This window comes from Bos taurus, chromosome 23 (assembly GCF_002263795.3).
Source record: "Bos taurus isolate L1 Dominette 01449 registration number 42190680 breed Hereford chromosome 23, ARS-UCD2.0, whole genome shotgun sequence".
Taxonomy (NCBI): domain Eukaryota; kingdom Metazoa; phylum Chordata; class Mammalia; order Artiodactyla; family Bovidae; genus Bos; species Bos taurus.
The window spans coordinates 16,386,993-16,399,370 of record NC_037350.1 but is presented as its reverse complement, the minus strand read 5'-3'; the positions used below and the strand labels follow the sequence as shown (position 1 = coordinate 16,399,370).

Below are 12,378 nucleotides of genomic sequence, written 5' to 3'. Positions count from 1 at the left end.
GAAGGAAGGCAGGAGAAAGGAAGCTTGAAGTTAAGATGGAGACTGGTGGTTTGTCCGCCGCTGCCCTAGCGAACGGGGACTTGGGATCCCAGCGAGAGCGGACCCTGGTGCCCGAGCGGCTTCAGAAGCGAGAACATGAGCGGCAACTGGAGGTAGAAAGGCGGAAGCAAAAGCGGCAGGACCAGGAAGTGGAAGAGGAGAAGAGCGACTTTTTCGCCGCCGCCTTCGCTCGGGAGCGATCGGCCGTGGAAGAGCTTCTGGAAAGCGGGGAGTCCGTCGAGCGGCTGGAAGAGGCGGCCGCTCGGTTGCAGGGCCTTCAGAAACTTATAAACGACTCGGTTTTGTTCCTGGCCGCCTACGATTTGCGGCAAGCGCAAGAGGTGCTGGCGCGGCTGCAGGCGGCCCTGGCCAAGCGGCGCCAGGAGCTTCAGCCTAAGAAGCGTTTCGCTTTCAAGACCCGCAAGAAGGATGCTGCTTCAGCCACGCAAGTAGCTTCGGCTCCCGACGCCCCGGCGGCGGAAGGCAGCCTGACCTCCCCGCCGCCCTTGAAGGAGGAGGGAGATTTCGACTCCAGCTGGATCTGCGGCTTTTCCAATCTGCAGTCCCAAGTCTTGGAGAAGAGAGCTGAGGAGCTGCACCAGCAGGACGTCCTTTTGACCCAACTGAGAAACTGCACGATCAAACTCTACGGCAATCCCAACACCCTGCGGCTGACCAAGGCCCAAGGCTGTACGCTGCTCTGCGGCCCGGTGTCCACCTCCGTGTTCCTGGAGGACTGCAGTGACTGCGTGCTGGCCGTGGCCTGCCAGCAGCTCCGCGTACACACCACAAAAGACACCCGCATCTTCTTGCAGGTGACCAGCAGGGCCATCATGGAGGACTGCACCGGGATCCAGTTCGCCCCCTACACCTGGAGCTACCCGGGCATCGACAAGGACTTCGAGGGCTCTGGTTTAGACAAGAACAAAAATAACTGGAACGACGTTGACGATTTCAACTGGCTGGCTCGGGATGTGGCCTCTCCAAACTGGAATGTTCTTCCTGAAGAAGAGCGAAGGATCCAGTGGGACTAAGCAGTTGTAACTCTTCACTTCCACCAAATACTTCCCTGTGGGACTGAGTCCGGCTCATGGGACTCCAAAGTTTACTGTCGTCATGCTATGTTTTCATTATTTTAAGATTTTGAGGTTGACTTTTGATTTCCATTAAATTTTTGGCAGGTGTAGCACTTTAAAGAATTTTTGCTATTTTGGTACTGCCTAGGACCTATTGTTAGACGGTGATTCTTTGAAGCCATAAGGTGAAAAAGTGTGATTGTATGTTGGTTTTTAATGATTTTGTGGTGTTTAAAACTTATTGCTTGATAAATTAGGCCTTTAATAAATATTTGTTTAATAAACGAATTCACTAGGGCTCTAGTAGGAGCCAGTTAGTCTTGTTTAATTAAACTGCCATTAACCAAGAGCTTTTTTGACTTGCAGGTTTAACTTCCATAAGTATTTTTTAGTGGATCGATGGAAAGACTCCTATCTGGTCTTCAGCTACATGTTGGCTTGGGTTTTTGGCATCCAGCTACTCATTGACTGACTTGAATCCAGTTTTGGCAGTGGGCTCCAAGAGCCTCATGAGTCTTAACCACACATAAAGCCACAGTAGTTATAGCTACCAGTTTTTGCGCACTTAAAATGTTATTGACGCCATTGTAAGCACCTACCTGGTGTAAACTTATTAAGTCCTCAAAATCTTGAGTTAGGTTCTGTTAACGCAGTTTTTCAAGTAAGGAAACAGGTAAGAAAGGTGCCCAAAGGCTACACAGCTGGAGTGGTGGGCTGGATTTGAAACCAGGTACTCTGGCTCCGGAGTCCAGCTTAATCACTACTGGATACTGATAATTGAGTTGGGAAGAAAGCTTCCAAAATTAAGAAGGGCAAATAGCTTTTGGCATAATAGTGCTAAGTATCTATTCTCATATACTAAAAGAACTGAGGCAAACATGGCTGAGTCTTAATTTTTCAACTCATTTTGCTGTAATTCTCTGCTGTTACAAATTTGGCTTTCTGCTCTGTACACTACGACTCATTATTAAATGGAAAGTTGTATGATTTTCAAAAGGCTTTTTTGGGTCTAGTGGCTTTGTAACTGGGTGTGCTTTTTATTTAATATCCACTACAAGTATTAAGGTGTTTAAATATCTCAAGTCTTTATATGTTTAATATTATATGTTCTCTTTTGTTCCAAAAAAGGATTTACAGTGGCTTCTAGGATATGTGAAATATAACAAAATGATACATGACGAGGAGGAACCAGGGTAGAGTGACAAACTACATGCAGGCAGAAATGAAGCCAATAAACAAACATAGCTGCCACACTCGCTTCCTTAGCTGGGTGTGAATGCAGATTATTTTTTTTTCCTCAACCATTAACTGACTTGAAAAGAGATCCCAATCAGTTTCACAATTTGCATCATTTACAAACAAGAGGGAAAAATATCATTTACTTGGGAGAATTAATTCTGATAATAAAAAGAGACAACATATAATTAAATCCTCAACCATATCTTTACATTAGAAACTTGTATATCCTAAAGCTATACCCCTAGAGACTGATAGTTTACACAAGTGCACTTAAGGATAAACCATGCTTAAATAAAAAAGGTTTAAAAAAAAAAGAATAAACCATGCTTGTTTTTCTTTTTTGGCCACACAGCCTGGCATTCAGGATCTTAGTTCCCTGACCAGGGACTGAACCCAGGCCTTGGCAGTGAAAGCTTGGAGTCTTAACCACTAGACTGTCAGGGAATTACCCAAGAATAAACCATGCTTGTGACAGTAATGGGCTTGCAATTCATTTCTGTGGCCTGGTCATTTTTATAGGAAAGTTTACTTTGCTAATTAAAGATTAAAATACCTTGAATCGCTTGCAAACCTTATGGTAGTATGAACCATAGTAATGCTTGCTAATCTCAGCCTAGCTTTCTCTGCTGCTCAAAATGCCTGTCCTGCCTTCCTGAATGATGCCAAGTCTCCCAGACCCTTTCCTACTTTCTTTCTTCAGCTTGTTGAGGGGACCTTAGTTCCCGGGCCAGGGATTGAACTCAGACCCCCGCAGTGGAATCCTAACCATTGGACCACCAGGGAAATCCCAACCCCTTCTTAAGTTCACAATCATGTACCTGTAACTCTGCCGACAACCCAACCAGTTATAGGCTATCCAACTAGCTCCCGCAATGTCCCTCAATATTTGAAAACATTTCCATCTTTGCTGATCTTCCTCACTAGAGGCATGTCTCTTGCCCAGAGCTTCCTCTTCCATTCGTGGAACCAACCTCCTGTGGCTGTCACTCCCTTTCCACAGGCCTTTTTCTTTTACGATATCCCATCCTGAGACCCTCCACCCTACATGTCACTGAATGACGCTCCAGCTCCTTTCTTGTGTGTCTGACACCCTAAAACAGCTGTGTCCACTTACTCTATATCTATGCTGTCTTTCAGTCTTTGTAATTTTAACTCTTCTCTGCTGAAAGTGCGCTTTGATGATCTTTGTTGCTTAGTTGCCCAGTTTTGTGACCTCATGGATTGGGATTTTTCCAGGCAAGAATACTGGAGTGGGTATATTAGTGGCTTGATCACCAAATCTGGCTCCTTCCCCTCCCCTCAACTTAGCCTTTTTACTCTAGGTACAGTGTACTCTGTGTTTGAGACACAGTTTACACTTATCCTTGAACTTCTCTCTTTGACCATAAGCTTTCTCTAACCTGTTTCCGGTAGGACGGCTTCCCTTCATTGGGATTCTGGTAATTTATAGCCCTTAAATATAAGTGATGCCCAAAGTTTTGAGCATCAAAACTTAGCTTTTTTTTTTTTTTTTAATATTTACTTGTTTGGCTGTGTCGGGTCTTAGTTGTAGCACACAGGACTTTCACTGCTGCATGGGAGACCTTCATTACAGTATGCAGGGTCTTTAGTTTCAGCATGTGGGATCTAGTTCCCTGACCAGGGATTGAACCCAGACCCCCACGTTGGGAGCACAGAGTCTTAACCACTGGACCACCAGCACAGTCCCCTTTAGCTTCTTTCTGTATTAATTCTCTCAGAGCCTCAACTCTCAACCTATGGGCACAGTCTTGGGTTTGTGCCCCTAGCCTCGACCCTTATTGGGCTTACCTGCCTTTCAGATTCCAAATTCTTTTTTTTCTGTTGTTTTCCTTTGGCTGTGATCTTAGTTCCCTAGCTAGGGATAGAACCTGGGCCTACAGCAGTGCAAGTGCCACATCCTAACCAGTCCACCAGGAAATTCCCTCAAATTCCATATATTGTTAAAACTCTCCGTTTTTCACTTTTTCTCACCCAAGTTCCATGTTCAAGGATGTCACTCTTCTCCAGGCACCCAATGCTTACCAGGTCTAGTGTCAGACTTTATTTTTCTGGGCTCCAAAATCACTGCAGATGGTGACTACAGCCATGAAATTAAAAGACGCTTACTCCTTGGAAGAAAAGTTATGACCAACCTAGATAGCATATTAAAAAGCAGAGACATTACTTTGCTAACAAAGGTCCATCTAGTCAAAGCTATGGTTTTTCCAGTAGTCTTGTATGGAGGTAAGAGTTGGACTATAAAGAAAGCTGAGTGGAGAAGAATTGATACTTTTGAACTGTGGTGTTTGAGAAGGCTCTTAAGAGTCCCTTGGACTGCAAGGAGATCCAACCAGTCCATCCTAAAAGAAATCAGTCCTGAATATTCATTGGAAGGACTGATGCTAAAGCTGAAACTCCAATACTTTAGCCACCTGATGCGAAGAACTGACTCATTGGAAAAGACCCTGATGCTGGGGAAGATTGAAGGCAGGAGAAGGGGACAACAGAGGTTGGGATGGTTGGATGGCATCACCGACTGAATGGACATGAGTTTGAGTAAACTCCGGGAGTTGGTGATGGACAGGGAGGCCTGAGGTGCTGCAGTCCATGGGGTTGCAGAGTCGGATACAACTGAGCTGCTGAACTGAACTGAACTGAACTGTACTGAAGCTGGCGAAGTCCATGAGCAAGGCTGCTGTGAGAAAGTCACTAAGGAGTGGGGGACCAGATGACCTGGCAGACAAATTCAGGTATTTAAAAAACACTGGACAAGACAAGCACAACGTTTTTTGCAGTCTCCATCTGGTCCCCGAGTTGGCCAGTGATGAGTGATGCCCAGATCATGTCAGTTCCGTTCCCAGAAGGTCTCACCTGTTCATCCTGTCCTCTCAGGTCTGTCTGCTCTTTCAGGAAGATAGACCCTATCTCTTTGCCTTATGGTTAAACTGGGATGGATTTTTTTTTTTTTTTTACAAAGACAAAAACAAAACAAATCTATATTAAAGTCATACCCCTAAATTAAAATCATTGACTTAAAGTGACTTTAGTTTTTATTAAATCTAATGACAATCATCATTGCAGTGAGGGCATATTCACCAATTAGCGTAATGACCATATATTTTCACTAAGATCAACTCTGGAAAAGCAATAAAATTGCATAGCAGTCAAGCAATCAGAGCTTATTAAAGATCATTTATGATCAGTTATGTTAAATACAACAGTGCGGTATTAGATGCATGTGTGAGTGCTCAGGCCCTCAGTCGTGTCTGACTCTTTGCAACCCCATGGACTGTAGCCTGCCAGGCTCCTCTGTCCATGGAATCTTCCAGACAAGAATACTGGAGTGGTTGACAGAAAACAACAAAATTCTGTAACGCAATTATCCTTCAATAAAAAAAATTAATTTAAAAAAGAATACTGGAGTGGATTGCCATTTCCTTCTCCAGGGGATCTTCCCAACCCAAGAATCCAAACTGTGGCTCCTGCATTGACAGGCAGATTGTTTACCACTAAGCCACCTGGGAAGCTCCCACGATATTATGTGAGTATTGTCTAATTATAAAAGTGTCACTCCAGGGTCTCAACCACAAAAGAACAGGAGAAAATGGTCAATTTAGTTAAAAGTTTTAATACTAAAGTTCTGACTGCCATGCAAGAGTCATTATTTAACAACAACAACAAAAAATAGTTGTGTTAATCAGGCAGAAATGAACAAAAACAGTAAGATGTAAAGATTCAACTTCCTATGGCTAATGTTACTTCTTAGCAATACAATGTTTTAGAAACATCATGGAGTTACTGTAGCTCCACAGAAACTGGACAGCTAAATTACATTTAATTCAAAAGTTGTATTACCCACTCACACTACTTGATCCAGTACTCTTGCGGGGTCGCTAGGAGTCGGACACGACTGAGTGACTTCACTTTCACTTTTCACTCTCATGCATTGGAGAAGGAAATGGCAACCCACTCCAGTGTTCTTGCCTGGAGAATCTCAGGGACGGGGGAGCCTGGTGGGCTACTGTCTATGGGGTCGCTCAGAGTCGGACACGAGTGAAGCGTGGCAGCAGCAGCAGCACACTATTTGACTATTTTCTTCGCTTATAGAGAAAGTAAATTGGCCATTACAATTAGATGAATGGTCCATTATTTGCCATCTTTAAGTTTCAAAGAAGGACAGGGATGGACTTCCCTGGTGGTACAGTGGATAGGAATCCACCTGCCAATGCAGGGCCACATGGGTTCGACCCTGGTCTGGGAAGATTCTACGTGCCAAAGAGCAACTAAGCCCGTCCCCCACAACTACTGAGCCCGTGTGCCTACATCCCATGCTCCAGAACAGGAGAGGCCACCACAGTGAGAAGCTGGTGCCCTGCAACTAGAGAAAGCCCTCAGGCAGCAGCGAAGACCCAGTGCAGCCAAAAAGAAATAAATACATAGAAAAGGAAGGGCATGGACAATATGACACAAAAGCCATGTTTGATTCAGCTGAATAAATATTTGAGCATCCACTACACACCTTCTCCACGTTGGGCGCTAAGAGCACAAAGGTAAGCAAGGTAAGTGTGTGCTCTTCCTTGGAGGCTACAGCCTAGCTGAAGATCAGATAAATGAAAGAACAATCATGAGAGAGAAACCCTGAGGGCTCCAGTAGGGCCGTGCCCTACTAGTATAACTTCTCCTGGCTAGAAGCAACTTAAGCAAGTCTTCTGTATTAACCACCAACCCAGGGTCTGAGTTCCCTGGACAACAACACTGCCCACCACCTACTCAGATCTGCAGCAGTCACAGAAGGAGGCAGTTACTCTTCAAAGGCCTGCCTTCCAAATTTTCAGATGCTGTACACTCTGAACCTTGAGGATGGACAAGAACAAGCAAACCATTTGAAGCCATTTCCTCACCTGGTAACCAAACTCAGTATTCTGTGCAAGCATTTAAGTACTTTATTACAAAATATTTTTTAGTTTGTGTTTATTTCACCAAGAAAGCTATACATAATTTTTGGAACTGATAACAAGGTAAATGTTTGATTCTGAGATGATAGAGCAATGGATTTTCAAAACAGATCATTCATGTACAGGCATCAAAAATTAAAATTTCCCTCTTTCTTTTGATCCCAGTGATTCACTTTTCTTCAGGGAGCAACCACCTTTAACCTGTTTCCTTTGTGTTTTTTTGGTCTGTGCAGTTACAAATGTACGTACAGTATACTTTTCTGTCCTCCCACCCCAGTAGAAGCACACTATGTGTACACTTGGGCACTTTGCCTTTGTCCTTCACATTATATTGGAGATCTTCCCACATAAGTATGTAGCCATCTCATTCCCTTTAACTGCTGTAGTGTTCTGTTATGTGGAATGTGCCATACTTATTTAACCAGTCTCCAACTGATGAACATTTAGGTTGTTTGCAATCTTTACCCAGTAGAAAAATGCTATAATGAGTTTCCTCATACATGAATTATTTAGCATGTGTGCAGTGTATTAAGGAATAGGCTGCTGCTGCTGCTGCTAAGTCGCTTCAGTCGTGTCCGACTCTGTGCGACCCCATAGACGGCAGCCCAGCAGGCTCCGCCGTCCCTGGGATTCTCCACGCAAGAATACTGGAGTGGGTTGCCGTTTCCTTCTTCAAAATGGAATTGCTGGATCAATCGGTCATAAAACATTTATCATGTTGATTTGTTGTTGTTGAGTTCCTAAGTCGTGTCTGACTCTTTTCGACCCCATGGACTGCAGCATGCCAGGCTCCCCTGTCCTTTATCATCTCCTGGAGTTTGCTCAGATTCATGTCCATTGAGTCCGTGATGCTATTTAACCATTTCTTCCTCTGCCAACTTCTATGTTGACAGATATTATCAAATTGCCTTCTGAAGAGGTTTATCAACATACACGCTCACTATCAAAGATCGAGAGTGCTATTTCTTTGCATCTTTACTGACATGCTGTGTTATCAAGGTTTTGGATCCTTGCCAATCTGAAAGTTACAAAATGTTATCTTCCTGTAATAGTAATTCTGTCCTAATTTGTCTCCCCAGCTCTAGTTTCTAAACCATTCTGCATGCAGCTGCCAAATTCATTGTCTTAAAGCATGTCACTCCTGGTCTAAAACCTTCTGAGATTCCCAGAGCCTGCTAGACTGTCTGGCCTGGAAGGCAAGTACCTTCACCACCGGCTTTTAGCCTACTGTTCCTACATGATGTTTTACTGTTTCATCACACACACTTCATGCTCCAACTAGTCTGAACTAATACCCATTAATCAAACACACGGTATCAGTGAGGGGCCTGGCAGGAAACAGATGGCATACTTGAAACAGATAATTTGAGAAGAGCCTAACACAGGAGCTATTTACAAAGCCATGGACAGAGTTTAGGAAAAGTAATAACAGATAGTGCAACACCTGTTATCACCCTCAGGGCTGAAGGGACTATACTTTTCCCTGAACCCAGAAAGAAAGCATGCTACTGGACAGAGCAGTGGCCTTCAGTGGACGGACGCAGCCAATCTGCTGTGACCTGTAGGTGGGAGAGCAACATGAATTTCCAAACTCTCTCCCATGATGCCTTCCACTGGCTGAGCCCAATTAAAATTTTAGGGCAAGGAGGTCGGTTGATGCAGTCCCTATGGGTCAACTCCCAGAACACAGAGCTCCAGGGTGGAGGAAAGTGAAGGTTAGATTTGGAGGAACAAGTGGAATATATTTGGTACAAACACATTCTGCCGTTCTTCCTGGCCTTTTCTCAAGTAGTTCCCACACAGCTTAAGACCATGAGCACTTGCCAAAATTTTGCACAAACCAATTGCCACCTCCTCTGGGAAGTCTTCTAGGATTTCTCTCAGTCTCTTTGAGAACAAAGAATGCTATTTTGAGACAATAGGAGCAAGAAAAAAGTAAATAAATGAGTCAGTCTCTGAGGCCAAGTTGCATTCTCTAGTAGGGACAATTTTTGAGGGAAAGAAAAAGATGTGAAGAAATGGACAAGTGTAGGCCAATTTGGTCGACTTTCCTGTGATAACAGAACTTTAGAAGGCCTGGGAGCATGATCAGATACAGAGAATTAGGTCCAGCAATAATTTCAGCAATCAGTCTCTTTTAAGAAGTTTAAGAAAAGATATCAAAGGAAAAACTTCTCAGAAAGACCAAAGAATGACCTCCACGGGAAAAGAATAAGTGAAGCTTCCAGCGCCAATACAAAAGTACCAAGACTCACACTGAAGTGAGCTGTAATCTTTGAAGAGAAGGAAATGGAGGAGGGAAGAAAAGGGGAGGGCCATTCACACACATCTCACTGGTTATGGAAATTTCCAAGAAGGAAGCCTGGAAAGTTGAAAGCTTTTAAAGGTCCTTGAGCAATTAGAAAGCTTATGGACATTCACTAAGAACATTACACTGAAGCTGTAGTTTAAGAAACATTAGCAAACCCAGCTTGTACATAAAACTTCCTCAAAAAGAATATCAACAACTTACATAATACATATTTGCTTTATGTTCCTTGTATATTTCTATTTTATTTTCATCTTCAGTTTTGGCATTTTTATGGTAGGAAATGTGTTGCCTGCACTGGAAATATGAGTGAGACCTGAGTAGCCTGACTTGTGACTGACAATAAGGAAGCAATCAATCTGTTCAGTCCAGTAGCTCCTATGACTGGGATGTGTCCCCAGCGGGCTTAATCAAAAGTGCTGGGACTTCCTGATGGTCCAGTGGTTAAGAATCCACCTTGAAGTGCGGGGAACTCAGGTTCGATCCCTGGTTGGGAAACTAAGATCCCACATGCTGCAGAGCAGCTAAGCCCCTGCCTGCAGCTCCTGAGTCTGCACACCACAACTGGAGAGTTTGTGAGTTGCAATGAAAGGCCCTACATGGCACAAGGGAGATCCTGCGTGTTGCAACTAAGACTTCACGCAGCTAAATAAGTCAATAAATATTTAAAAGTGCTGCTTGTAACTCACAGATACAGAGAACAAACTAGTGGTTACCAGTGGGGAAAGGCAAGGGGGTAGGGAATTAAGAGGTACACACGATCAAATATAAACTAAGGGCTTCCCTGGTGGCTCAGATGGTAAAGAATCCACCTGCAACGCGGGAGACTTGGGTTCAATCCCTGGGTTGGGAAGATCCCCTGGAGGAGGGCATGGCAACCCACCCCAGTATTCTTGCCTGGAGAATCTCCATGGACAGAGGGGCCTGGTGGGCTATATGGTCCATGGGATCACAGAGTTGGGCACAACTGAGTGACTAAGCACAGCACAAGCAACAAGGATATACTGTACAAAATGGGGAATGTAGCAAAAGTTTAAAAATGACTATAAATGGAGTATAATCTTTAAAAAAACAAATAAGTAGAAAGTGCTGCTTGTGATTTCTCTTATCAGAAATTTTCTTCTAAGAGCACTTTCTATTATTTTAAGTAATATCAGAGTAACAGAAGGGGCCACCGACCGCTCATATTCCTTGGACTTTTCATTCCTTGGTGCCCCAGTAGACTTTCAACTGCCAGGATTTGGTCCCTAGGGTTCTGGTTCCCAGCGCTGTTGGAGGCCAAGTTGCTGTCCTGGTGTGGCAGGCCAGAAGAGCTAAAGCACTGCCCCCTGGGACCAATTAGATGGTAGTCAGGAGTCCATGAAGGGAATAATTCTGAGGTGTGTTTCCTGGGGGAGTTCCTCAAGGTGGAAGCCAGCTTCACAGCACACTCTTTATTAGCCTTCCTTCCTGTATCACTTCCTCGCCTCCCTATTGGCCTTACCTGAACTTTGCTGTGGTTTTTCACATACGGCTTTTATTATGGTGAGGAGGCTTCCTTCTGTTCCTGGTTTGCTCAGTGTTTTTCTCAAGATCATACCTATCGTTTGATCAGAGTTTCAGAAATAAAGAGCTGTGCCGTCCACCACAGTGGCTGTGCCGTCCAGTACAGTAGCCACTAGTTGAGTGTGACCTCAGAGCACCTGAAACGGACTAGTCACAGCTGAGATGTGCCATGGGTATAAAGCGAACAGCAGCTTTGGAAGACTGAATATGAAAAAACATAAAGTAACTTATTAATATATTTTATTAATAACATGTTGAAATGATAATATTTTGAAAATGTTATATTGCATACATTCAAATTAATTCTACCTTTTTTTTACTGGGTACAAGAGCATCTAAAATGTGGCTTGCTCTATATTTCTATTGAACAATGCTGCTCTACAGCAGGCATTACAGCTGGCGGGTGAAACCTGGCCTGTCATCTGTTTTTGTAAATAAAGTTTTATTGGAAAAGAACCATGCTCATTAGTTTACATATGGTCTATGGCTGCTTTTACACTACAAAGGCAGAAGTGAGTAGTTAGCTGGCTGTCACAGAGGGACATGCAGAGGGATATTTTCTTGCTATTTAACTCTTTCTAAAAATATTCTTTCGAATCACTGCAGATGGTGACTGCAGCCATGAAACTAAAAGACGCTTACTCTTTGGAAGGAAAGTTATGACCAACCTAGATAGCATGTTCAAAAGCAGAGACATTACTTTGCCAGCAAAGGTCCGTCTAGTCAAGGCTATGGTTTTTCCTGTGGTCATGTATGGATGTGAGAGTTGGACTGTGAAGAAGGCTGAGCACCAAAGAATTGATGCTTTTCAACTGTGGTGTTGGAGAAGACTCTTGAGAGTCCCTTGGACTGCAAGGAGATCCAACCAGTCCATTCTGAAAGAGATCAGCCCTGGGATTTCTTTGGAAGGAATGATGCTAAAGCTGAAACTCCAGTACTTTGGCCACCTCATGCAAAGAGTTGACTCACTGGAAAAGACTCTGATGCTGGGAGGGATTGGGGGCAGGAGGAGACGGGGACGACAGAGGATGAGATGGCTGGATGGCATCACTGACTCAATGGACGTGAGTCTGAGTGAACTCTGGGAGTTGGTGATGGACAGGAAGGCCTGGTGTGCTGCGATTCATGGGGTCGCAAAGAGTCGGACACGACTGAGTGACTGAACTGAACTGAACAGTTCTTATGGTCTTTCTTTGTTCGTTCTTATCAAATCAGA

General features: G+C 43.9%; 1 protein-coding gene across 1 annotated transcript; it reads left to right on the top strand.

Moving 5' to 3' along the window:
- The first annotated feature begins 21 nt into the window (after positions 1–21).
- On the top strand, positions 22–2,671 carry TBCC (tubulin folding cofactor C). The gene has a single exon (NM_001075709.2). It carries the CDS (start codon positions 36–38, stop codon positions 1,071–1,073), a length of 1,038 nt encoding a protein of 345 aa, NP_001069177.1. The 5' UTR covers positions 22–35; the 3' UTR covers positions 1,074–2,671.
- Positions 2,672–12,378: the final 9,707 nt, after the last annotated feature.